This window comes from Salvelinus fontinalis, chromosome 29 (genome assembly GCF_029448725.1).
Source record: "Salvelinus fontinalis isolate EN_2023a chromosome 29, ASM2944872v1, whole genome shotgun sequence".
NCBI lineage: Eukaryota > Metazoa > Chordata > Actinopteri > Salmoniformes > Salmonidae > Salvelinus > Salvelinus fontinalis.
In genome coordinates this window covers 17,614,874-17,642,174 of record NC_074693.1, presented here as the reverse complement: position 1 = coordinate 17,642,174, position 27,301 = coordinate 17,614,874, and the positions used below count along the sequence as shown (strand labels likewise).

The following is a 27,301-nucleotide window of genomic DNA, read 5'->3' as shown; positions in this document are numbered from 1 at the left end:
ATGTGTGTGTGAACCCTTGGACCATAGCCAAGCCCCATCATTGTCATTCCCCTCATTGCCCTGTCGGCGTGAACAGCTCTTTCACTCCGGAGCGGAGAGATTGAGACAAAAACCAAATCAAACAGATGACAGAACACCCCTCAATGATCCAGCCTGTGAAACCCCTCAATGATCCAGCCTGTGAAACCCCTCAGTGATCCAGCCTGTGAAACCCCTCAGTGATCCAGCCTGTGAAACCCCTCAGTGATCCAGCCTGTGAAACCCCTCAGTGATCCAGCCTGTGAAACCCCTCAGTGATCCAGCCTGTGAAACCCCTCAGTGATCCAGCCTGTGAAACCCCTCAGTGATCCAGACTGTGAAACCCCTCAGTGATCCAGCCTGTGAAACCCCTCAGTGATCCAGACTGTGAAACCCCTCAGTGATCCAGCCTGTGAAACCCCTCAGTGATCCAGCCTGTGAAACCCCTCAGTGATCCAGCCTGTGAAACCCCTCAGTGATCCAGCCTTTGAAATCCCTCAGTGATCCAGCCTGTGACCATATGCTGTGAATGAGAGAGACTAACGGTGGCAGGTTAACCCATCTGTGCCATTCAGTGTGTAGACCACACAGATACAGTCTATGCAGCTATTCAACTCACTTAGCTATAGGTCCATGGGGTATCCCTGACGGCTTTATACACACAACAACTAGCTGGTACGTGTGTGCATGCGTGTGTGTACATGTGTGTGTGTACATGTGTGCATGCGTGTCCGTTCACTATTCTATATCATTACTGCACTTTAATGACTTGACCCTGGAATCATTCTCCTAACGGGTTCTCCCTGTACACAAAATATAACACACGTATCAATATCAGGATCATTATGTCTGTTGCCATTGTCTTTCTGCAAAACAGTCCAATAGCAGTTCATGGGCAAAACTGACCCACCGTGTCTATGAAGACAACAACACTCAACATGAACACATCTGTTAAATCTGATCAGAGATCAGTCTTCAAATCCTCTTCATGTCCAAAGTCCCAATGTCCCATACAACATTGGAGGTGTGAGTGTTGAATTCTGTCTAGTCCACAACTAACGTCCTGGCGACCCACTACCTCACATCGCCCTCATGTTACCAGATATCTAAACTGTGCTTTACATTTGGTCCCATCATTTACTCTTGTGAAGGAGAGTGTTACATACATGTTGATTGGACGATAGCAGCTAAGCGCCTGAAGAAGCTGTGTGATGAGACTGACTACACATATACAGCTCTACACACAGGTACATATATTTACGTTGTAATACTGCACTGACTTGGTGGTTCTGGAGGACAAGGAAGAGGAGAGTTAGGGGTACATCCTCCACTCCTCTTTCTTCCCCAGACTTCTGCTGAGCATGGATGAGAGTGGATGAGCATGGATGAGAGTGAGTCTGGAACCAACGGAGAGAAAGAGCATCACCGCCTCCTGGCCTCACATCTAAAACAAAAATGAAACAAGAGAGAGAGTTTAGATCAGATTGATTAAATGTGTAATGTTGGGATGTGGTTTAGCTATGTTTGAATGTGGTTGTGATGCATGGTCACAGTTGATACTACATCTCGGGTAATGGTTCAAGCTCTCCTTCTATGGCTCTGGTTCTGAAGGTGGTTTGCTGTCACTGGACACGGACCTGCAGAGGTGCTGGTTGAGTCTCCTCCCTTTCTGACTGCAGTTCTCTGCGGTCACGTTGCAGCGACACCGACACGAATGCAAATCGAGTGTCCACTTCCTCCCAGGACAGGGGGTACATCGAGGGCCTGGCAAGGGAGATGGGGTGGTCGGGGGAGGAGAGGGCGTAGTGGGGGGAGAGGAGGGTCTGGGGCGGTAAGGAGAATAGAACAAATACTGCAACTTTAAAACAGACACCAGTGGCTTTCAAAACTGATGTTCCACATAGGATTCAAGATGAATAAAGCTGTCCCTGTGCCCATTGCAGTAGACTTCCTCTTGTCTGAGAGGCCCTTTAATGTGCCATTGGCTGGGATTCCCATTAGGGAGTTAACCTCAGTCTGTCTAAGTGAGCCCATCCACGACTGAGTTAACACACCCTGGCCTGTCTGGGAGGCTAATGGACTTCTTCAATGAAGTGATTTAATTAATGAAGCAGATACAGAGAGGCCATCTTTGTGTGGGCCTGGCTGAGTGGTCATGGCTGGGTTGCCACAGAGAGAGAGGGAGGAGGTGGTGGCTGAGTTGCCACAGAGAGAGAGGGAGGAGGTGGTGGCTGGGTTGCCACAGAGAGAGAGGGAGGAGGTGGTGGCTGGGTTGCCACAGAGAGAGAGGGAGGAGGTGGTGGCTGGGTTGCCACAGAGAGAGAGGGAGGAGGTGGTGGCTGGGTTGCCACAGAGAGAGAGGGAGGAGGTGGTGGCTGGGTTGCCACAGAGAGAGAGAGGAGGTGGTGGCTGGGTTGCCACAGAGAGAGAGGGAAGATGTGGTGGCTGGGTTGCCACAGAGAGAGAGGGAGGAGGTGGTGGCTGGGTTGCCATAGAGAGAGGGGGAGGAGGTGGTGGCTCGGCCCGAGAGGGAGGGAGGTGGTGGCTGGGTTGCCACAGAGATAATTAGTCACCAAATTGGCATCAAATTAGGCAGATTACACACCTGCCAGTAACTCAATGGGATCTGATCTAGTGATGGATGGGCCTGAGAGACACTGAGTGAACTCTGACCCCTATAAGAGGACATAGCTGACAGCAGCATGATGGGTGGAGAATTGAAGAAGAAGAAGGGCTGAATTCACTTTTTCTGCTGTGTGGAGTGATTTTCTTGGAATTATTTGTGCGTACCCACAGAGAAACAGACAGTTGCTTAGACTCGTGCATAAACCTTTATGTAAATAAAGAAGCAACAACTCAGGAGTTAATTTAGCATGTTTAGTTGAACTTACATAGTTCCACTTTTCTTTCGTTTGGATTTTCCCCTCTCCCTTTTCCTGCCTTTCCTCAGAGGCTTTGCAGGCCTGTTAGTCAGAGACATACATCTGTGTCAAACAACAATACATCACAATAGCAGATCAAAATCTAAATAGATACATTATAGACTGAGTTAAATGCCTCTAATTCCATTATTTGTGGGATTCCCTTAAAGTCCAACAGCCTTATTAGAAAATAAAATGTCTGCCTCCGTCTCCCTTTCAAGCTTTCACTCTTGGGCCAGTAACTGAAAGGTTGCTAGATCGAATCCCCGAGCTAAAAAGGTCAAATTCTGTCGTTCTGCCCCTGAACAAGGCAGTTAACCCACTGTTCCTAGGCTGTCATTGTAAAATAAGAATTTGTTCTTAACTGACTTGCCTAGTTAAATAAAGGTTAAATAATAAATAAAAAAGAACCTATTTTTACTCTCTCTTTTTCTCTCTATCCCTCTGTTTTCATTCTTTCCCTAACATTCCCTCTCTGTGGGCCTTGACCTCTGTCCAGCTCTGTTGGTCTAAGGCTAGCTAGTCACTCTGCCACTAGGTCAGGGGTGGGCTGGGGCTTCCAAACATGTAGCCTTCTCTGTATGGTCAAAAGCCTTGCCTTAGCGTCTTCTCAGAAATACTATAAAATAACATGGTGTAATAATAATAATGTTGTATAGAAATAGAAACTTCGATCTGCTTTGGTAATTGCTCTCAGAGAACTCACTCAGCACAAAGTCTAAGATATCTCTATGGAGACAGTGGCATGTGAACTGTCCTATGGGATATTAGGCTAGTGCTCGAGCATCCAAAAGACACTAACTCACTAAGCTAGAGGTACACAGAAACAGATACCCAAACACACACTAAGAGACACACACAAAGACAAACACAAATGGACACAGACAGCCACATACATACAGTACTGTACCTGGTAGGGGCTGATTGAAGATTCTCTTTTAGTCTACAGGGAAAGAGAGCGGGTTATTTGACACACACAGAGAATGCAGTCATGCATAGACCGTGTGTGTGTGTGTGTGTGTGTGTGTGTGTGTGTGTGTGTGTGTGTGTGTGTGTGTGTGTGCTCACCTGCACTCACACTGGCTGTGCTCAACGAAGTCCAGCTCAATGAGCTCATGCTTCATAAAGGAGGTCTTCATTAGCTGCAGAGTACAAAGACACAAACTACAGTTACAAATCATTCATGTGTGAGAGTGTGTACCTCCATGGTGATAGAGTGTGTACCTCCATGGTGATAGAGTGTGTACCTCCATGGTGATAGAGTGTGTGAGTGTGTACCTCCATGGTGATAGAGTGTGTGAGTGTGTACCTCCATGGTGATAGAGTGTGTGAGTGTGTACCTCCATGGTGATAGAGTGTGTGAGTGAGGGCACACACTCCAGTGCCTCGTCGGAGCAGCACCCATCACAGCGGCGGACCGACACACAGGAAGGCACGAAAAGGTGATGCGTCTCTCCCGGCAACTCCTGCCACACCTCCACCAGGGTATCTCTGGGCTCACAACCACTCCGAGAGTACACCTCCAACCACCGACGCACTGGAGGGAGGGAGAGCGAGAAATGTCAGATGAATAGGTTTGACAAGGTCACTAACACATCACAAATCTAGTCATAATGTATTCATTCTCGCTTTATGAATCTCAACTCTGTTATTCAGACACACACAGTTACTCATCATCAGCCTGTTCATATATGCTGGTGTGATTATCACAGGGGGATACCTTCTCTAGATTTGGGGGTGGTGTCCGCAGGTCTCCAGTGGGCTAGCTGGAAGAGCAGAGGCAGAAGAAGAGGTGTGTCAGGTGGTAAATCCCTGCATGTTTTTAACCTTATATAGAGAGACGACCCCTAGTACCCCACAGCCCCACGTACGCTCTCATGCTCGACACTGATACCGAATACCTTAGCCAGGTGAGTAACACACAAAAAAATACTATGTAGTTTACACACACACACAAAACACAAGCACACACAGACGCACGCAAACACATCACACCCACGCAACGTCATTATTAGATCTGAGTGGACAAGGGCCACTGCTGAGAGAATGTAGACTTCGCCCAACCGCCCCACCCTGCCCCTGTGCTCTCTCTACAGTTTCTGGTTTGGCCCCATTTCATTTGGAGTTCACCGATGTGTGTGTGGCCATTTTGTGAACACATATACTGTAGTGTCTGAGCAAATGTCTGAGCAACAAAAAACATGTCAGATCACACGGGGGTTTCATTCATACCACAAATCAATCTGCACAAAACATCCCCAGGAGTCGGGCGGGCTATAGCTCCACAGACTGGCCCCTAGGAGGAGTAGGGTGGGCTATAGCTCCACAGACTGGCCCCTAGGAGGAGTAGGGTGGGCTATAGCTCCACAGACTGGCCCCTAGGAGGAGTAAGGTGGGCACTAGCTCCACAGACTGGCCCCTAGGAGGAGTAAGGTGGGCACTAGCTCCACAGACTGGCCCCTAGGAGGAGTAGGGCAGGCAATAGCTCCACAGACTGGCCCCTAGGAGGAGTAGAGTGGGCTATATCTCCACAGACTGGCCACTAGGAGGAGTAGGGCGGGCTATAGCTCCACAGACTGGCCCCTAGGAGGAGTAGGGCGGGCTATAGCTCCACAGACTGGCCCCTAGGAGGAGTAGGGCGGGCAATATTTCCACTGACTGGCCCCTAGGAGGAGTAGGGTGGGCAATAGCTTCACAGACTGGCCCCTAGGAGGAGTATGGAGGGCTATAGCTCCACAGACTGGCCCCTAGGAGGAGTAGGGCGGGCTATAGCTCCACAGACCAGCCCCTAGGAGGAGTATGGCGGGCTATAGCTCCACAGACCAGCCCCTAGGAGGAGTATGGCAGGCTATAGCTCCACACACCGACCCCTAGGAGGAGTAGGGTGGGCTATAGCTCCACAGACTGGCCCCTAGGAGTAGTATGGTGGGCTATAGCTCCACAGACTGGCCCCTAGGAGGAGTAAGGTGGGCTATAGCTCCACAGAATGGACCCTAGGAGAAGTAGGGTGGGCTATTGCTCCAAAGACTGGCCCCTAGGAGGAGTAGAGTGGGCTATAGCTCCACAGACTGGCCCCTAGGAGAAGTAGGGTGGGCAATAGCTCCACAGACTGGCCCCTAGGAGGAGTAGGGTGGGCTATAGCTCCACAGACTGGCCCCTAGGAGGAGTCGGGCGGGCTATAGCTCCACAGACTGGCCCCTAGGAGGAGTAAGGTGGGCACTAGCTCCACAGACTGGCCCCTAGGAGGAGTAGGGCGGGCAATAGCTCCACAGACTGGCCCCTAGGAGGAGTAGAGTGGGCTATATCTCCACAGACTGGCCCCTAGGAGGAGTAGGGCGGGCTATAGCTCCACAGACTGGCCCCTAGGAGGAGTAGGGCGGGCTATAGCTCCACAGACTGGCCCCTAGGAGGAGTAGGGCGGGCAATATTTCCACTGACTGGCCCCTAGGAGGAGTAGGGTGGGCAATAGCTTCACAGACTGGCCCCTAGGAGGAGTATGGAGGGCTATAGCTCCACAGACTGGCCCCTAGGAGGAGTAGGGCGGGCTATAGCTCCACAGACCAGCCCCTAGGAGGAGTATGGCGGGCTATAGCTCCACAGACCAGCCCCTAGGAGGAGTATGGCAGGCTATAGCTCCACACACCGACCCCTAGGAGGAGTAGGGTGGGCTATAGCTCCACAGACTGGCCCCTAGGAGTAGTATGGTGGGCTATAGCTCCACAGACTGGCCCCTAGGAGGAGTAAGGTGGGCTATAGCTCCACAGACTGGACCCTAGGAGAAGTAGGGTGGGCTATTGCTCCAAAGACTGGCCCCTAGGAGGAGTAGAGTGGGCTATAGCTCCACAGACTGGCCCCTAGGAGAAGTAGGGTGGGCAATAGCTCCACAGACTGGCCCCTAGGAGGAGTAGGGTGGGCTATAGCTCCACAGACTGGCCCCTAGGAGGAGTAGGGTGGGCTATAGCTCAACAGACTGGCACCTAGTAGCAGTAGGGTGGGCTATAGCTCCACAGACTGGCCCCTAGGAGAAGTAGGGTGGTCAATAGCTCCACAGACTGGCCCCTAGGAGGAGTAGGGTGGGCTATAGCGCCACAGACTGGCCCCTAGGAGGAGTAGGGTGGGCTATAGCTCCACAGACTGGCCCCTAGGAGGAGTAGGGTGGGCTATAGCTCCACAGACTGGCCCCTATGAGGAGTAAGGTGGGCTATAGCTCCACAGACTGGCCTCTAGGAGGAGTAGGGTGGGCTATAGCTCCACAGACCGGCCCCTAGGAGGAATAGGGTGGGCTATAGCTCCACAGACTGGCCCCTAGGAGTAGTATGGTGGGCTATAGCTCCACAGACTGGCCCCTAGGAGGAGTAAGGTGGGCTATAGCTCCACAGACTGGACCCTAGGAGAAGTAGGGTGGGCTATTGCTCCAAAGACTGGCCCCTAGGAGGAGTAGAGTGGGCTATAGCTCCACAGACTGGCCCCTAGGAGAAGTAGGGTGGGCAATAGCTCCACAGACTGGCCCCTAGGAGGAGTAGGGCGGGCAATAGCTCCACAGACTGGCCCCTAGGAGGAGTAGAGTGGGCTATATCTCCACAGACTGGCCCCTAGGAGGAGTAGGGCGGGCTATAGCTCCACAGACTGGCCCCTAGGAGGAGTAGGGCGGGCTATAGCTCCACAGACTGGCCCCTAGGAGGAGTAGGGCGGGCAATATTTCCACTGACTGGCCCCTAGGAGGAGTAGGGTGGGCAATAGCTTCACAGACTGGCCCCTAGGAGGAGTATGGAGGGCTATAGCTCCACAGACTGGCCCCTAGGAGGAGTAGGGCGGGCTATAGCTCCACAGACCAGCCCCTAGGAGGAGTATGGCGGGCTATAGCTCCACAGACCAGCCCCTCGGAGGAGTATGGCAGGCTATAGCTCCACACACCGACCCCTAGGAGGAGTAGGGTGGGCTATAGCTCCACAGACTGGCCCCTAGGAGTAGTATGGTGGGCTATAGCTCCACAGACTAGCCCCTAGGAGGAGTAAGGTGGGCTATAGCTCCATAGACTGGACCCTAGGAGAAGTAGGGTGGGCTATTGCTCCAAAGACTGGCCCCTAGGGGGAGTAGAGTGGGCTATAGCTCCACAGACTGGCCCCTAGGAGAAGTAGGGTGGGCAATAGCTCCACAGACTGGCCCCTAGGAGGAGTAGGGTGGGCTATAGCTCCACAGACTGGCCCCTAGGAGGAGTAGGGTGGGCTATAGCTCAACAGACTGGCACCTAGTAGGAGTAGGGTGGGCTATAGCTCCACAGACTGGCCCCTAGGAGAAGTAGGGTGGTCAATAGCTCCACAGACTGGCCCCTAGGAGGAGTAGGGTGGGCTATAGCGCCACAGACTGGCCCCTAGGAGGAGTAGGGTGGGCTATAGCTCCACAGACTGGCCCCTAGGAGGAGTAAGGTGGGCTATAGCTCCACAGACTGGCCTCTAGAAGGAGTAGGGTGGGCTATAGCTCCACAGACCGGCCCCTAGGAGGAATAGGGTGGGCTATAGCTCCACAGACTGGCCCCTAGGAGAAGTAGGGTGGGCAATAGCTTCACAGACCGGCCCCTTGGAGGAGTAGGGTGGGCTATATCTCCACAGACTGGCCCCTAAGAGGAGTAGGGCGGAATATAGCTCCACAGATTGGCCCCTAGGAGGAGATGATACTGTTACCCCAAGTGTGTGTTCGTTGTACTGCTCCCAGAGAAGACTATTCCCCTCCAGTCTGGTTGCATCTGTTCCTGGCTGACACTGGCATTGGCACAGTCTCACTCTCTCTGTGTCTCTCCCTCTCTGACACACACACAAGTAATGTAAACAGTGCCAGCCAACACAGTGCCAGCTGCAGCATCAGAGTCTTAGACCCTCTAACTGCCACAATTAACCCAGCTCTCCCTCAGGGGGACGAGTAGAAAAATAGAAAAAGCCGTTGTGACCACTGTGTGTGTGTGTGTGTGTGTGTGTGTGTGTGTGTGTGTGTGTGTGTGTGTGTGTGTGTGTGTGTGTGTGTGTGTGAGAGAGAGAGAGATGTGGGCCCCAATGCAACATGATTCCCAGGACCTCCAATCTGATATATCCCACGGCCACGCAGCTCAATCAGGGCAGCTTCAGGTCACTACATGTTCTTGATATAAAACCAATCTGCCATGTGAAGAGTTGTGTGTCTGAGAGTCTATTATGTTGGCTAATTATTATCCATCCCCATATGTCACTCATGTACAGTACATCTACCTTGTGTTAAAAGAACATGTCAGTCATTCTGACAGAGTTGTGCCACATTGTGCCTATCCATACATGGTACATGATTCTACCATTAGTCAACAGGGTACATTCTCTAGGAGAGTGAGAGGTGCACCACAGAATTCTGTAAACCTTCATAAGCTCAGAGCGTCAATGACCGTGGGGGTAAGCTCCAAACACACAAAGATCAGTTGTATACTGCTCCTAAAGTCACTGTATTCCCATCTTTATTTTCCCTTCAAATAAACCAGATGTTTTTATTCCTTTGCCTGTATTATGCAACAAAACATCTAAACTCCTGAGATTTCCATGCAAACAATTGTCTACCAGAGTGTAGTTAGTTATTTGACATACCTTGGCATGGGACGTGGGTATTCTGGAGAGCAAGAGGAACTGAAACATTCCTAGAATAACTTGAAGCATAATCCCCATTGTGCAGAACTCCAAAAAGCCTAATTTTCCGTAAATGAATTGATGATTTTCTTTTCTCTTTTCACTCCACTCAATCAATATTCAATCTGCAGTCCTTAGGTTCCATGTTATGGATTGACAGCCGGGGTGGCATTCCCTTCCCGTTTGTTAAGAACGTGAAATATATGAATTTATACAAATAAGTCATTATGAATCCGTCTATAGCAAATGAGTAGGCTAACACTCAAATGAGTGGCTTGAGATTGTAACTTAATTCATCAACAATTGCACAATGTATTTGGCTACAATAAAACAATTTATAATCCAATGCCATCAATCGACCTAATCATTCTTGGCAATCAAGTGCACACATATGATGCCTGCATATTGACAAATAGCCAAATTTAATCAATCTCAGTCGTTCACGTTCAATTCAATACAGTTTGGTTGCATCTATTTTACTGAGAGTTGTGTGAACTTTGAATGATGGCCACCAATATTCCAAAGCTAGAGGTTCGGGTATGTAACCCGGTTACATTCGCCCATTGTTGGACAGAAACCCATGAAACGGTCCGTGGTTGAGCGTCAGTAGTAGCGTGACTACAGGTCCATTTATATTCCCGATAAGATATTTTGCGATATTATATCCTTGTCTCTAAAAACGTTTAAAAAGGACAAAAAGACCTTATTTACGATCCAACACTAATGTTTTGAATCACATAGGCTACGGTGCCGAACGCACATTTCATGACACTGCGTAGCCTATCCACAGCGGTGTCTCTGAGAAATAGCCTAGATGACGTTTCGTTGAAGACGCATGTGCCGCCGCGACTTATCCTTTTGTCCTCTTTGATAATAACATATTGAAGTTAATGGTGCCAGAGCAGTCCACAAAGAGAAGGGTCCTTGACAGCGTCTCTTGGTCTGTTATGATTGGTTGCTCATGTCCTTTGCCCTTCAGATCACAATTAAAAGGCGCACTCCACTCGACGCACTCCGAATTCCGCGTAACCTTTGCACTGCCAACTTTTTCAAAATGACATGGACGCACCCGCGCACTGGACACAGGTGAACGTCGCCCTTCAATTCGTCATTCAGCAGGTCAATCAATAATGTACCACTCCACTTTCTTAGCCACACAATACATTTTTTAATAACGATACAATAAAGGGGGTAATTTTATTGCACTAAGATCTCTTTATATCGTCCACCCAAATCCACATCCAAGCTCTCACAGACAGACACATAAAACACACAGCCCAATAACTGATCACCCCCAGTGAATTGATATTAATCATTTATTTGATTGGAATAATACTTTTGCACAACTAATTTAGATCACAGTCAGAGGCTTACAAAACCTTGATCAGCAGCACTAGGTCACAGTCAGAGGCTTACAAAACCTTGATCAGCAGCACTAGGTCACAGTCAGAGGCTTACAAAACCTTGATCAGCAGCACTAGGTCACAGTCAGAGGCTTACAAAACCTTGATCAGCAGCACTAGGTCACAGTCAGAGGCTTACAAAACCTTGATCAGCAGCACTAGGTCACAGTCAGAGGCTTACAAAACCTTGATCAGCAGCACTAGGTCACAGTCAGAGGCTTACAAAACCTTGATCAGCAGCACTAGGTCACAGTCAGAGGCTTACAAAACCTTGATCAGCAGCACTAGGTCACAGTCAGAGGCTTACAAAACCTTGATCAGCAGCCCAGACTGTACAGTAAACTCTGTCTCCCATCAGTTTGTCTTTACATCGACAGAAGAGTCTCTGTCAGTGTGGTGTGTTTTGGTTATGAGGGGGCACTTGTGTACTACATGGGGGATGTCGGTATGCGGGGACCTGTTATCTCCTGTGGTTTCAGCTAAGGGCTTGAGAAACAACAGAAGGCCATAGAGTCATTAACACACACTGCACCACTCGCTCACTTCCAAACCTGACCTGACATGTGAGAGTGGAATCAGGTGAGAAACACACTCAAAATGAAACATTGGATGTTGTTGGTTGAGGTCAGAGGAACAGTGCAATCATTGCATGAATCCACGACACCGTGAAGAGTTAAGGCTGTCATTAAACATCACTGAAACACAATCTGTGACTTATGGTAAGTGTCTGTTGACCGTGACCACAGCAATAAATTAAAATATTTCTAATCTTAGAAATGTGAATCTGCCTGCTTTCCAGTTTCCACTTCAGTACTTTCCATAGTATAATTTCCATTCCTAAAATGAATTCTTCAACATCAGAGAAGTGTACAATTAGATACCATTTTAAAAAGTCCTAATATGACTTAATTTTCAAAATGTCTCTTGATTCCATATCCTTTCAATGGGAAAGGATTTAGTATATCTAGGGACAGTTTTTCCTCATCACATAACCAGGAAAAGCAGAAGGTCCTAAATATTGCATGTAGGTAACAGGAAAAACTCCTGTCCCAAACAGTATATTTTTATGACTGTATTTGGGTCCACCCTGGGCCCAGTAGCAGAGTCAAGAGTTCCATGATATCATTGACACACAGAGGCACAATGACTGAATCCCAGTGGTTCAAGGGCAACTGTGCAGAACACCCCCTTTATGTCATTAAGGGATTCTACCTTTGATTAAAGTCTTTAATCAACCATCGACTTACATTACGGAACACTGAAGTTTTACTATATCTGGAATGCCAAATTCACACAGTCCCATGAATCTTGTTGAGCATGCCTCTGAACGGCCGTGGGAGAAACAGCATGTCACGGGTATGCAAACCAATTAGCAACTGGCTAACAGGAGTCTTGGTTCCATCCAATAGCGGAAGAGATGTGCTGCTAATGACATGTCCTACTGCTGTTAGTCTTGTGATACCAGACCAAATCTCCACAACGTATTCTCCTCCTGGAGAAACCTAGAATGGCTGTGGGGCGAGGCTTTACTGTGACAAAGACATGTACCCCATTACTGTTTCCGTTTCACCCAGGTATTACACACTTGTTTTTTAACACCTCGGCTTAGTATCCGAGGTCCAAGCAAATGTGAGCTGTGCACATCATCAACGTCTGCCACAAACCACTGAAAACGTTAACTACTCCTAACTCCATCAACCGTTCACTCCCCTTCCTGAATGACTCCATTCCTCTTCCCGAGGCGTTTGGCCAAATCAATCCCCCTTGTTTTACGATGTGCTCGTATTCTACTAAACTCCTACTTGTTGCAAGTGATTTTGTATTTCTCCTGAGAATTCTGTCTGAGAATCTCTGTCTGCTTCTTAAACCCGTTCACTCTGTGAATCAAAATGAAGAAATATATAATCAGTTCCAGACTCAGGTATATCACACCAACAAATCATATTAATACATATTCCATGCAATGTTGATTATTACTACGACCCTAACTAGAACAGTGTAATAAAACATGCAATAACAGTTATAATACATGTAATATGTTTAGAACTTCTTTCACACACCTTGCCCTCATTGTAGATCTGTTTGATGACCCTGTTCTTCTCGTCCGTGAAGTTGTTATGGACAGACTCCAACAGTCTGTGTGACCGGAAGAGAGAAGGACACCTGTCAGACATCACAGACATACACACAGCACACAGAGGAATATCGTTGGCAGTTGAATTGGCATTTTGATTATTATTCAGGTTTTATTATTCTGTACTAGTACAAATGTAAGTCATATACCAGGAAAAGTTGAATCTCTACAATCAACAAAAGTGATGCCAAGTCAACGTGCAAAAACACAGATTACCAGATCTATGACAGCATAACCTGGGTCTGAGCCAGGGGCACCTGTGCCTACAGACAGACAGTTATCTGAGTTTACAGACTATTTAGTCTAGACTATGAATGAGTAACAAAATAGTAATAGCAGTAATAGGCAATTGTGACATTTTGGCACAGATGTTTGTCAGAATTCAGAAATGCTTTAGTCTTAGGAGTGACAGATTACATTCCTTGAACATGACAAAATTACTGCATTTCTTATTTAACTATGAGAGTGTACACACATACAGAATCAATGTCCAATCATCAATTTCACTCTGATCTTTCCCCATGATGTTACCTGAAGAGAATGTGAGCGCTGATGCTCAGTCCCATGATGAGCATACAGTAGCTAATTATTCTAAAGTTCCTCTTCCTCCCCCACTCCTCAGGTTGACAGGGTTTGAACGGATCCTAGTAGCGCATACTCTCCTGAGAGAGAGAGACAGGCACAGAGACAGAGAGACAGAGAGAGGGAGGGAGAGAGAGAGACAGGCACAGAGACAGAGAGACAGAGAGAGGGAGGGAGAGAGAGAGAGGGGGAGAGATACAGAGAAAGAGGGAGAGAGAAACAAAGAGAGAAACAGAGAGAGAGAGAGATACAGAGAAAGAGAGAGGGAGAAACAGAGAGCGAAACAGAGAGAGAGAGAAACAGAGAGAGAGAGAGAAACAGAGAGAGAGAGAAACAGAGAGAGAGAGAAACAGAGAGAGAGAGAGAGAGAGAGAGAAACAGAGAGAGAGAGAAAAACAGAGAGAGAGAGAGAGAGAAACAGAGAGAGAGAAACAGAGAGAGAGAAACAGAGAGAAACAGAGAGAGAGAAACAGAGAGAGAGAAACAGAGAGAGAAACAGAGAGAGAGAGAAACAGAGAGAGAGAGAAAAACAGAGAGAGAGAGAGAGAGAGAGAAACAGAGAGAGAGAAACAGAGAGAGAGAAACAGAGAGAAACAGAGAGAGAGAAACAGAGAGAGAGAAACAGAGAGAGAAACAGAGAGAGAGAGAGGGACAGAGAAATAAATAAACGGTAAATAAAACTATTTTTAAAAGTGTGTATGAACTCTGGAGGGCTGTGTGTGTTTACATACCTGGGGTTGTGTGGAGGTGGGTCTGAAGGCCTGTTCCCCGGTAAAAGGGTGCTGTAGCCACAGGTCGTACTCTCTCCTGGACACCTCCTTACTCAGCACCCTGTAGGCCTTGTTCAGCTCCACAAACTGGCCATGCAGCCCCGGGTTAGACAGGGCACTGTCTGGGTGCATTTGGTAGAGAGACAAGAAGCAGTGAGGATTACTGATGAAAAACAATAGACACCAGCACACTGTTGAATGCTCCCGCTGTTTCAGTCTGTGCTAGATGGATGTGTGCACACTACTTTCGAGTAGTCAGGATAAAAATTAGGACAAATCAGGGTTACTACAGTACCTGCACACAGACAGCACAGGAGGCTGCTGAGTGGAGGATGGCTGATAAGACTGGCCGGAACGGAGCAAATGGAATGGCATCAAACACCTGGAAACCCTGTGTTTGATGTATTTAATACCATTCCACTGATGGCGCTCCAGTCATTAACACAAGCCCGTTCTCCCAAATGAAGGTGTCACCAACTTCCTGTGACAACTTCTCTCTGGTCACCCCCAAAACCAATTCTTCCTTTGGCCACCTCTCCTTCCAGTTCTCTGCTGCCAATGACTGGAACAAACTACAAAAATCTCTGAAACTGGAAACACTTATCTCCCTCACTAGCTTTAAGCACCAGCTGTCAGAGCAGCTCATATATTACTGCACCTGTACATAGCCCATCTATAATTTAGCCCAAACAACTACCTCTTTCCCTACTGTATTTATTTATTTATTTAGCTCCTTTGCACCTCATTATTTCTATCTCTACTTTGCACATTCTTCCACTGCAAATCAACCATTCCAGTGTTTTACTTGCTATTTTATATTTACTTTGCCACCATGGCCTTTTTTTTTGCCTTTACCTCCCTTATCTCACCCCATTTGCTCACATTGTATATAGACTTATTTTTCTACTGTATTATTGACTGTATGTTTGTTTTACTCCATTTGTAACTCTGTGTTGTTGTATGTGTCGAACTGCTTTGCTTTATCTTGGCCAGGTCGCAATTGTAAATGAGAACTTGTTCTCAACTTGCCTACCTGGTTAAATAAAGGTGAAATTTAAAAAATATATATTTTTAAAAAACAGACAGATACCTACTGTGCTACTGTGTAGCTTCAAACGGGAGAAAACTCATGTACTGACTAGAGGTCGACCGATTACCATTTTTCAATGCCGAACCGATTATTGGAGTACCAAAAAAAGCCAACACCAATTAATCGCCCGATTTTTATGTAATCGATTTGAAAATAGCATGTAATGTAATTGAATCACTGTAAAGACACAACAAAATGTCTTGCTCGAGCTGTGTACGCAACTGGTTCACCTCTGCTGTGATGCTCACAGGCATTGTGTATTGGAAGAGATTTCTGAATGTTCTTCGCCCAGCATACACCCCTCCAACCAGACATGCTTTATCTACTCATTTTCTGGATACAGAGTTTAAGTGAAGGTCAAGCTTGTCATAGAGAAAGAAGACTGTATTGCAATCATCTCTGACGGGTGTTCAAATGTTCGCGGGCAAGGAATAACTAACTACATCATCTCCACCCCTCAACCAGTATTCTACAAGAGCACAGACACAAGGGACAACAGACACACTGGTCCCTACATTGCAGATGAGCTGAAGGCAGTCATCAATGACCTTGGACCACAGAAAGTATTTGCACTGGTGACAGACAATGTTGTGAAAATGAAGGCTGCTTGGTCTAAAGTGAAGGTGTCCACCCATTGGCTGTGCTGCTCATGCATTGAATCTGCTCCTCAATGACATCATGGCACTGAAAACAATGGATACACTCTACAAGAGAGCCAAGGAAATGGTTAGGTATGTGAAGGGTCATTAAGTTATAGCAGCAATCTACCTCACCAAGCAAAGTGAGAAGAATAAGAGCACCACATTGAAGCTGCCCAGCAACACCCTTTGGGGTGGTGGTGTCATCATGTTTGACAGTCTCCTGGAGGGGAAGGAGTCTCTCCAAGAAATGGCCATATCCCAGTCTGCCGATATGGACAGCCCCATCAAGAGGATCTTCCTGGATGATGTATTTTGGGAGAGAGTGGTAAGCAGCCTGAAACTCCTGAAACCTATAGCAGTAGCCATTGCACGGACTGAGGGAAACAATGCCATCCTGTCTGATGTTCAGACTGCTTGCAGATGTAAAACGAGAAATTCGCACTGCCCTTCCCACTTCACTGTTGCTCCAAGCAGAGGAAACTGCAGTTCTGAAATACATCAAAAAGCCTGAAGCTCATACACGCCGCAGTGTACATGTTGGACCCCAAGTATGCTGGCAAGAGCACCCTGTCTGGTGCAGAGATCAACAAGGCCTATGGTGTCATCACTTCCGTGTCTCTACACTTCCAAGTAAGGGCTTTGGGATGGAGATGCAATATGGCAGTCGTGCCAACATATCTCATCAGCCACCTGGTGGAAGGGACTTTGTGGATCTGAGGCTCTTTCCCCTGTTGCCTCCATCATCCTCCAAATCCCACCAACATCAGCCACCTCAGTGCGCAACTGGCCCTTGTTTGGGAACGGGAACACATGGGAACACACGGGAACACACACACACACCAGGCTGACCAATACAAGGGTTGAAAAATTGGTAGCCATCCGGGCAAAATTTAGGCTTTTTGAGCCTGACTACGAGCCATCCTCAACAAGGTTGAAAAGTGACTGTGAAGATGAGGCCTCAGAGTCTGATGTTCAAGAGGTGGACATTGAGGAGATCCAGGGAGAAGACATGGAAGCCTGAGAGGAAGACAACCAAAGCTTTAGTTTCTAGACTATCATTTTACAGATGTATGTTTAAAACGTTTTTGGGAGATGCGATGAATCATTGAGGATCATTCAGTATTTCCTTTCTTTTGTTGTTCTGTGAAATCATCCCATGTGAAGAGTCAACTCATTTAATTAATTTTTTTATATATTTTTTCTTTTGGAAGGATTTAATAATTTGCAATTATATTTACTTAAGGTAAAAGGTTTGTTTGTCTCCATATGATATAGTAAATATATCCAATAGAAAAAATATCTACATTTAAAATGGTATTAATATTAATTTGCATATATTCCTGTTAATTCCCACAGAAAGTTTCCACCTCTGACTATTCCCCAAAATGTGCAACCCTAGTGGGTGTGCTTTGCTGGTGACACTGAGGGTGATTTATTTAGAATTCAATGCACACGTAACCAGCATGGCTACCACAGCATTATGCAGCAATACACCATCACAACTGGTTTACGCTTAGTGGGACTATCATTTGTTTTTAACAGGACAATGACCCAACACACCTCCAGGCTGTATTTGACCAAGAAGGAGAGTGATGGAGTGCTGCATCACGTGACCTGGCCTCCACAATCACCCGACCTCAATCCAATTGAGATAGTTTGGGATGAGATCTCCCGGGTGGCGCAGTGGTCTAGGGCACTGCATCGCAGTGCTAGCTACGCCACCAGAGTCTCTGGGTTCGCGCCCAGGCTGGGCTGGGTTCGCGCCCAGGCTCTGTCGCAGTCGGCCGCAACCGGGAGGTCCGTGGGGCGACGCACAATTGGCATAGCGTCGTCCGGGTTAGGGAGGGTTTGGCCGGTAGGGATATCCTTGTCTCAGTATGTAAAATGTAATAAAATGTATGCACTCTACTGTAAGTCGCTCTGGATAAGAGCGTCTGCTAAATGACTAAAATGTAAATGCAAATGAGTTGGACCGCAGAGTGAAGGAAAAGCAGCCAAGAAGTGCTCAGCATATATGGGAACTCCTTCAAGACTGTTAGAAAAGCATTCCAGGTGCTGCTGGTTGTGAGAATGCCAAGAGTGTGCAAAGCTGTCATCAAGGCAAAGGGTGGCTACTTTGAAGAATCAAAAATATATTTTGATTTGTTTAACACTTTTTGGGCTACTACATAATTCCATATGTGTTATTTCATAGTTTTGATGTCTTCACTATTACTGTACAATGTAGAAAATTGTCAAAATAAAGAAAAACCCTTTAATGGTGTGTACAGACTTTTGACTGGTGCTGTATATATACAGTTGAAGTCAGAAGTTTACATACACTTAGGTTGGAGTCATTAAAACTAGTTTTTCAACCATTCCACAAATGTCTTGTTAACAAACTATAGTTTTGGCAAGTCGGTTTGGACATCTACTTCGTGCATGACACAAGTAATTTTTCCAACAATTGTTTACAAACAGATTATTTCACTTATAATTCACTGTATCACAATTCTGGTGGCTCAGAAGTTTACATACACTAAGTTGACTGTGCCTAGAAACAGCTTGGAAAATTCCAGAAAATTATGTCATGGCTTTAGAAGCTTCTGATAGGCTAAGTGACATCATTTGAGTCAATTGGAGGTGTACCTGTGGATGTAGTTCAAGGCTTACCTTCAAACTCAGTGCCTCTTTGCTTGACATCATGGGAAAATCAAAAGAAAACCGCCAAGACTTCAGAAATTAAATTGTAGACCTCCACAAGTCTGGTTCATTCTTGGGAGCAATTTCCAAACGCGTGAAGATACCACATTAATCTGTACAAACAATAGTACGCAAGTATAAACACCATGGGACCACGCAGCCGTCATACCGCTCAGGAAGGAGACGCATTCTGTCTCCTAGTGTCACGTTCCTGACCTGTTTTCTGTTGTTTTGTATGTGTTTAGTTGGTCAGGACGTGAGCTGGGTGGGAATTCTATGTTGTGTGTCTAGTTTGTCTGTTTCTATGTCCAGCCTAATATGGTTCTCAATCAGAGGCAGATGGTAATCGTTGTCCCTGATTGAGAATCATATATAGGAGGCTTGTTTTGTGTTGGGATTTTGTGGGTGTTTGTTTCCTGTCTCTGTGATTGTCTGCACCAGATAGGTCTGTGTCGGTTTTTGCACATTTGTTATTTTGTATTGTTGTTTGTAGTGTTTTCACTTGTTATTTATTAAACATGTTTAACACTAGCCGCGCTGCACTTTGGTCCTCTCCTTCACCTATGGAAAAAAGCCGTTACAGAAACACCCACCAAACCCGGACCAAGCAGAGTGGCAACGGGCAGCAGCAACAGCAGCAGCGGTACCAGGAGGAATGGTCATGGGAGGAAATCATAAACGGAAAAGGACCCTGGGCAAAGGTGGGAGAGAATCGCCGCACTCGGGAGGAGGAGGCAGCCACAGCCCAGGAGCGGTGGATTGAGGAGGCAGCACGTAAGAGAGGCTGGAAGCCCGAGAGGCTCACCCAAAAATTTCTTGGGGGGGGGGGGGCTAAAGGGGAGTGTGGCGAAGCCGGGTTGGATACCTGAGCCAACTCCCCGGGCTAACCGTGGAGTGAGAGAGCGTCGTACTGGTCAGACACCGTGTTATGCGGTAAAGCGCACGGTGTCCCCAGTACGCGTGCTTAGCCCAGTGCGGGCTATTCCACCGTGCCGCACTGGTAGGGCTAGGTTGGGCATCGAGCCGGGTGCCATGAAGCCGGCCCAACATATCTGGCCTCCAGTACCTCTCCTCGGGCCGGCGTACATGGCACCAGCCTTACAGGTGGTGTCCCCGGTTCGCCTGCATAGCCCAGTGCGGGCTATTCCACCTCGCCGCACTGGCAGGGCTACGGGGACCATTCAACCTGGTAAGGTTGGAGAGGCTCGGTGCTCAAGAGCGCGTGTCCTCCTTCACGGTCCGGTATTTCCGGCGCCACCTTCCCGCCCCAGCCCAGTACCACCAGTGCCTACACCACGCACCAGGCTTCCAGTGCATCTCCAGAGCCCTGTTCCTCCTCCCCGCACTCGCCCTGAGGTGCGTGCCCTCAGCCCGGTACCTCCAGTTCCGGCACCACGCATCAGGCCTATAGTGCGTCTCAGCCGGCCAGAGTCTGCCGTCTGCCCAGCGGTGCCTGAACTGCCCGTCTGCCCAACGCCGCCTGCACTGCTCGTCTGCCCAGCGCCGTCTGAGCCATCCGTCTGCCCAGCGCCGTCTGAGCCATCCGTCTGCCCAGCGCCGTCTGAGCCATCCGTCTGCCCAGCGCCGTCTGAGCCATCTGTCTGCCCAGCGCCATCTGAGTCATCCGTCTGCCACGAGCCATTAGAGCCGTCCGTCAGTCAGGAGCCGCTAGAGCCGTCCGTCAGTCAGGAGCCACCAGAGTCGCCAGCCAGTCAGGAGCCGCCAGAGACGCCAGCCAGTCAGGAGCCGCCAGAGACGCCAGCCAGTCAGGAGCCGCCAGAGACGCCAGCCAGTCAGGAGCCGCCAGAGACGCCAGCCAGTCAGGAGCCGCCAGAGACGCCAGCCAGTCAGGAGCTGCCAGAGACGCCAGCCAGTCAGGAGCTGCCAGAGACGCCAGCCAGTCAGGAGCTGCCAGAGACGCCAGCCAGTCAGGAGCTGCCAGAGACGCCAGCCAGTCAGGAGCTGCCAGAGACGCCAGCCAGTCAGGAGCTGCCAGAGCTGCCCTACAGTCATGAGCTGCCCTACAGTCATGAGCTGCCCTCCAGTCATGAGCTGCCCTCCAGTCATGAGCTGCCCTCCAGTCATGAGCTGCCCTCCAGTCATGAGCTGCCCTCCAGTCATGAGCTGCCCTCCAGTCATGAGCTGCCCTCCAGTCATGAGCTGCCATTCAGTCCGGAGCGGTCATTCAGTCCGGAGCGGTCATTCAGTCCGGAGCTGCCACTCAGTCCGGAGCTGCCACTCAGTCCGGAGCTGCCACTCAGTCCGGAACTGCCACTCAGTCCGGAGCTGCCACTCAGTCCGGAGCTGCCATTAGTCCGGAGTTGCCCCTCTGTCCTGAGCTACCTCTCTGTCCTGAGCTACCTCTCTGTCCTGAGCTACCTCTCTGTCCTGAGCTACCTCTCTGTCCTGAGCTATCTCTCTGTCCTGAGCTACCTCCTAAATCATGTGGGGGCCTTGGGGAGGATTCTTAGGCCAAGGTCGTGGGCGAGGGTCGCCACTCAAAGGACGCTAAGGAGGGGGACAAAGACAGTGGTGGAGTGGTGTCCTCGTCCTGCGCCGGAGCCGCCACCGCGGACAGATGCCCACCCAGACCCTCCCCTTGAGTTTTAGGGGTGCGCCCGGAGTTCGCACCTTGAGGGGGGGGTTCTGTCACGTTCCTGACCTGTTTTCTGTTGTTTTGTATGTGTTTAGTTGGTCAGGACGTGAGCTGGGTGGGAATTCTATGTTGTTTGTCTGTTTCTATGTCCAGCCTAATATGGTTCTCAATCAGAGGCAGATGGTAATCGTTGTCCCTGATTGAGAATCATATATAGGAGGCTTGTTTTGTGTTGGGATTTTGTGGGTGTTTGTTTCCTGTCTCTGTGATTGTCTGCACCAGATAGGTCTGTGTCGGTTTTTGCACATTTGTTATTTTGTATTGTTGTTTGTAGTGTTTTCACTTGTTATTTATTAAACATGTTTAACACTAGCCGCGCTGCACTTTGGTCCTCTCCTTCACCTATGGAAAAAAGCCGTTACAGAAACACCCACCAAACCCGGACCAAGCAGAGTGGCAACGGGCAGCAGCAACAGCAGCAGCGGTACCAGGAGGAATGGTCATGGGAGGAAATCATAAACGGAAAAGGACCCTGGGCAAAGGTGGGAGAGAATCGCCGCACTCGGGAGGAGGAGGCAGCCACAGCCCAGGAGCGGTGGATTGAGGAGGCAGCACGTAAGAGAGGCTGGAAGCCCGAGAGGCTCACCCAAAAATTTCTTGGGGGGGGGGGGGCTAAAGGGGAGTGTGGCGAAGCCGGGTTGGATACCTGAGCCAACTCCCCGGGCTAACCGTGGAGTGAGAGAGCGTCGTACTGGTCAGACACCGTGTTATGCGGTAAAGCGCACGGTGTCCCCAGTACGCGTGCTTAGCCCAGTGCGGGCTATTCCACCGTGCCGCACTGGTAGGGCTAGGTTGGGCATCGAGCCGGGTGCCATGAAGCCGGCCCAACATATCTGGCCTCCAGTACCTCTCCTCGGGCCGGCGTACATGGCACCAGCCTTACAGGTGGTGTCCCCGGTTCGCCTGCATAGCCCAGTGCGGGCTATTCCACCTCGCCGCACTGGCAGGGCTACGGGGACCATTCAACCTGGTAAGGTTGGAGAGGCTCGGTGCTCAAGAGCGCGTGTCCTCCTTCACGGTCCGGTATATCCGGCGCCACCTTCCCGCCCCAGCCCAGTACCACCAGTGCCTACACCACGCACCAGGCTTCCAGTGCATCTCCAGAGCCCTGTTCCTCCTCCCCGCACTCGCCCTGAGGTGCGTGCCCTCAGCCCGGTACCTCCAGTTCCGGCACCACGCATCAGGCCTATAGTGCGTCTCAGCCGGCCAGAGTCTGCCGTCTGCCCAGCGGTGCCTGAACTGCCCGTCTGCCCAACGCCGCCTGCACTGCTCGTCTGCCCAGCGCCGTCTGAGCCATCCGTCTGCCCAGCGCCGTCTGAGCCATCCGTCTGCCCAGCGCCGTCTGAGCCATCCGTCTGCCCAGCGCCGTCTGAGCCATCTGTCTGCCCAGCGCCATCTGAGTCATCCGTCTGCCACGAGCCATTAGAGCCGTCCGTCAGTCAGGAGCCGCTAGAGCCGTCCGTCAGTCAGGAGCCACCAGAGTCGCCAGCCAGTCAGGAGCCGCCAGAGACGCCAGCCAGTCAGGAGCCGCCAGAGACGCCAGCCAGTCAGGAGCCGCCAGAGACGCCAGCCAGTCAGGAGCCGCCAGAGACGCCAGCCAGTCAGGAGCCGCCAGAGACGCCAGCCAGTCAGGAGCTGCCAGAGACGCCAGCCAGTCAGGAGCTGCCAGAGACGCCAGCCAGTCAGGAGCTGCCAGAGACGCCAGCCAGTCAGGAGCTGCCAGAGACGCCAGCCAGTCAGGAGCTGCCAGAGACGCCAGCCAGTCAGGAGCTGCCAGAGACGCCAGCCAGTCAGGAGCTGCCAGAGCTGCCCTACAGTCATGAGCTGCCCTCCAGTCATGAGCTGCCCTCCAGTCATGAGCTGCCCTCCAGTCATGAGCTGCCATTCAGTCCGGAGCGGTCATTCAGTCCGGAGCGGTCATTCAGTCCGGAGCTGCCACTCAGTCCGGAGCTGCCACTCAGTCCGGAGCTGCCACTCAGTCCGGAACTGCCACTCAGTCCGGAGCTGCCACTCAGTCCGGAGCTGCCATTAGTCCGGAGTTGCCCCTCTGTCCTGAGCTACCTCTCTGTCCTGAGCTACCTCTCTGTCCTGAGCTACCTCTCTGTCCTGAGCTACCTCTCTGTCCTGAGCTACCTCTCTGTCCTGAGCTACCTCCTAAATCATGTGGGGGCCTTGGGGAGGATTCTTAGGCCAAGGTCGTGGGCGAGGGTCGCCACTCAAAGGACGCTAAGGAGGGGGACAAAGACAGTGGTGGAGTGGTGTCCTCGTCCTGCGCCGGAGCCGCCACCGCGGACAGATGCCCACCCAGACCCTCCCCTTGAGTTTTAGGGGTGCGCCCGGAGTTCGCACCTTGAGGGGGGGGTTCTGTCACGTTCCTGACCTGTTTTCTGTTGTTTTGTATGTGTTTAGTTGGTCAGGACGTGAGCTGGGTGGGAATTCTATGTTGTGTGTCTAGTTTGTCTGTTTCTATGTCCAGCCTAATATGGTTCTCAATCAGAGGCAGATGGTAATCGTTGTCCCTGATTGAGAATCATATATAGGAGGCTTGTTTTGTGTTGGGATTTTGTGGGTGTTTGTTTCCTGTCTCTGTGATTGTCTGCACCAGATAGGTCTGTGTCGGTTTTTGCACATTTGTTATTTTGTATTGTTGTTTGTAGTGTTTTCACTTGTTATTTATTAAACATGTTTAACACTAGCCGCGCTGCACTTTGGTCCTCTCCTTCACCTATGGAAGAAAGCCGTTACACCTAGAGATGAACGTACTTTGGTGCGAAAAGTGCAAATCAATCCCAGAACAACAGCAAAGGACCTTGTGAAGATGCTGGAGGAAACAGGTACAAAAGTATCTATATCCACAGTAAAACGTGTCCTATATCGACATAACCTGAAACGCCGCTCAGCAAGGTAGAAGCCACTGCTCCAAAACCGCCACAGAAAAGCCAGACTACGGTTTGCAACTGCACATGGGGACAAAAATCGTACTTTTTGGAGAAATGTCCTCTGGTCTGATGAAACAAAAATAGAACTGTTTGGCCATAATGACCATCGTTATGTTTGGAGGAAAAAGGGGGAAGCTTGCAAGCCGAAGAACACCATCCCAACCATGAAGCATGGGTGTCACGCCCTGACCTTAGAGATCCTTTTTATGTCTCTATTTTGGTTGGTCGGGGCGTGAGTTGGGGTGGGCATTCTATGTTGTGTTCTATGTTGTCTAGTTCTATGTGTTTGGCCAGGTGTGGTTCTCAATCAGAGCCAGCTGTCTATCGTTGTCTCCGATTGAGAACCATACTTAGGTAGCCTTTTCCCACCTGTGTTGGTGGGTAGTTGTTTTTTGTTTTATTTTTGTTATTTTGTCTTAGTGTCCTGAGTTAAAATAAATATTAACATGGACACTTACCACGCTGCGTTTTGGTCCACTCCTTCTTCCCAGGACGATCGTTACAATGGGGGTGGCAGCGTCATGTTGTGGGGGTTCTTTGCTGCAGGAGGTTCTAGTGCACTTCACAAAATAGATGGCGTCATGAGAAAGAAAATGATGTGGATATATTTATTTTATTTATTTATTTTAAATTTTATCACATTTTTCTCCACAATTTTCGTGGTATCCAATCGCTAGTAATTACTATCTTGTCTCATCGCTACAACTCCCGTACGGGCTCGGGAGAGACGAAGGTCGAAAGCCATGCGTCCTCCGAAGCACAGCCCAACCAAGCCGCACTGCTTCTTAACACAGCGCGCCTCCAACCCGGAAGCCAGCCGCACCAATGTGTCGGAGGAAACACCGTGTACCTGGACCCCTTGGTTAGCGCGCACTGCTTCCGGCCCGCCACAGGAGTTGCTGGAGCGCGATGAGACAAGGATATCCCTACCGGCCAAACCCTACCTAACCCGGACAACGCTATGCCAATTGTGCGTCGCCCCACGGACCTCCCGGTCGCGGACGACTGCGACGGAGCCTGGTCGCAAACCCAGAAACTCTGGTGGCGCAGCTAGCACTGCGATGCAGTGCCCTAGACCACTGCTCCACCCGGGAGGCTTGATGTGGATATATTGAAGCAACATCTCAAGACATCAAATCAAAGTTTATTTGTCACGTGCGCCGAAAACAACAGGTGTAGACCTTACAGTGAAATGCTTACTTACAGGCTCTAACCAATAGTGCGAAAAAAAGGTGTGTGTATGTGTGTGTGTGTAGGTAAGTAAAGAAATAAAACAGTAAAAATAAATGTGAAAATAAGAGCAGCAATGCTATATACAGACACCGATTAGTCAGGCTTATTGAGGTAGTATGTACATGTAGGTATGGTTAAAAGTGACTATGCATATATTATGAACAGAGAGTAGCAGTAGCGTAAAAGGAGGGGTTGGCGGGAGGTGGGACACAATGCAGATAGCCCAGTTAGCTAATGTGCGGGAGCACTGGTTGGTCGGGCCAATTGAGGTAGTATGTACATGAATGTATGGTTAAAGTGACCATGCATATAAGATAAACAGAGAGTAGCAGCAGCGTAAAAGAGGGGTTGGGGGGGGCACACAATGTAAATAGTCCGGGTAACCTGTTCAGAAGTCTTATGGCTTGGGGGTAAAAACTGTTGAGAGGCCTTTTTGTCCTAGACTTGGCACTCCGGTACCGATTGCCATGCGGTAGTAGAGGAAACAGTCTATGCCTGGGGTGGCTGCGGTCTTTGACAATTTTTAGGGCCTTCCTCTTACACCGCCTGGTGTAGAGGTCCTGGATGGCAGGCAGCTTTGCTCCAGTGATGTATTGGGCCGTACGCACTACCCTCTGAAGTGCCTTGCGGTCAGAGGCCGAGCAATTGCCGTACAAGGCAGTGATGCAACCGGTCAGGATGCTCTCGATGTTGCAGCTGTAGAACCTTTTGAGGATCTCAGGACCCATGCCAAATCTTTTTAGTTTCCTGAGGGGGAATAGGCTTTGTCGTGCCCTCTTCACGACAGTATTGGTGTATTTGGACCATTCTAGTTTGCTGTTGATGTGGACACCAAGAAATTTGAAGCTCTCAACCTGCTCCACTACATCCCCGTCGATGAGAATGGGAACGTCCTCGGTGCTCCTTTTCTTGTAGTCCACAATCATCTCCTTAGTCTTGGTTACGTTGAGGGATAGGTTGTTATTCTGGCACCACCCGGCCAGGTCTCTGACCTCCTCCCTATAGGCTATCTCGTCGTTGTCGGTGATCAGGCCTACCACTGTTGTGCCTTCTGCAAACTTAATGATGGTGTTGGACTCGTGCCTGGCCATGTAGTCGTGGGTGAACAGGGAGTACAGGAGGGGACTGAGCACGCACCCCTGGGGAGCTCCAGTGTTGAGGATCAATGTGGCAGATGTGTTGCTCCCTACCTTCACCACCTGGGGGCGACCAGTCAGGAAGTCCAGGATCCAGTTGCAGAGGGAGGTTTTTAGTCCCAGGTTCCTTAACTTAGTGATGAGCTTTGAGGGTACTATGGTGTTGAACGCTGAGCTGTAGTCAATGAATAGCATTCTCACATATAGGTGTTCCTTTTGTCCAGGTGGGAAAGAGCAGTGTGGAGTGCAATAGAGATTGCATCATCTGTGGATCTGTTTGGGCAGTATGCAAATTGGTGTGGGTCAAGGGTTTCTGGGATAAGGTGTTGATGTGAGCCATTACCAGCCTTTCAAAGCACTTCATGGCTACAGACGTGAGTGCTACGGGTCTGTAGTCATTTAGGCAGGTTGCCTTGGTGTTCTTGGGCACAGGGACTATGGTGGTCTGCTTGAAG

At 49.5% G+C, this 27,301-nt stretch overlaps 1 protein-coding gene and 1 long non-coding RNA gene across 5 annotated transcripts in view; both read right to left on the bottom strand.

The window, feature by feature from the left end:
- The window catches only part of vegfba (vascular endothelial growth factor Ba), a 12,454-nt gene extending 1,811 nt beyond the window's left edge, over positions 1-10,643 (bottom strand). The window contains exons 1-8 of the mRNA XM_055888436.1: positions 9,542-10,643; positions 4,660-4,705; positions 4,280-4,476; positions 4,008-4,081; positions 3,850-3,882; positions 2,910-2,981; positions 1,656-1,841; positions 1-1,462 (exon numbers count right to left, since the gene is read on the bottom strand). The exon at positions 1-1,462 is cut by the window's left edge and continues 1,811 nt beyond it. Coding sequence (XP_055744411.1) covers positions 1,441-1,462; positions 1,656-1,841; positions 2,910-2,981; positions 3,850-3,882; positions 4,008-4,081; positions 4,280-4,476; positions 4,660-4,705; positions 9,542-9,619 — 708 coding nt within the window. The 5' untranslated portion in view covers positions 9,620-10,643 and the 3' untranslated portion in view covers positions 1-1,440. The remainder of the gene's footprint in view (positions 1,463-1,655; positions 1,842-2,909; positions 2,982-3,849; positions 3,883-4,007; positions 4,082-4,279; positions 4,477-4,659; positions 4,706-9,541) is intronic.
- A 239-nt stretch (positions 10,644-10,882) lies between these two features.
- Positions 10,883-27,301, bottom strand: part of LOC129827519 (uncharacterized) — a 22,353-nt gene continuing 5,934 nt past the window's right edge. Inside the window, exons 2-6 of one of the 4 annotated variants that reach the window (XR_008755186.1) lie at positions 24,936-25,037; positions 14,431-14,591; positions 13,649-13,779; positions 13,044-13,146; positions 10,883-12,860 (exon numbers count right to left, since the gene is read on the bottom strand). This is a non-coding gene — a long non-coding RNA (uncharacterized LOC129827519). The remainder of the gene's footprint in view (positions 12,861-13,043; positions 13,147-13,648; positions 13,780-14,430; positions 14,592-24,935; positions 25,038-27,301) is intronic. The other 3 variants (XR_008755187.1, XR_008755185.1, XR_008755188.1) reach the window with 3 other exon arrangements.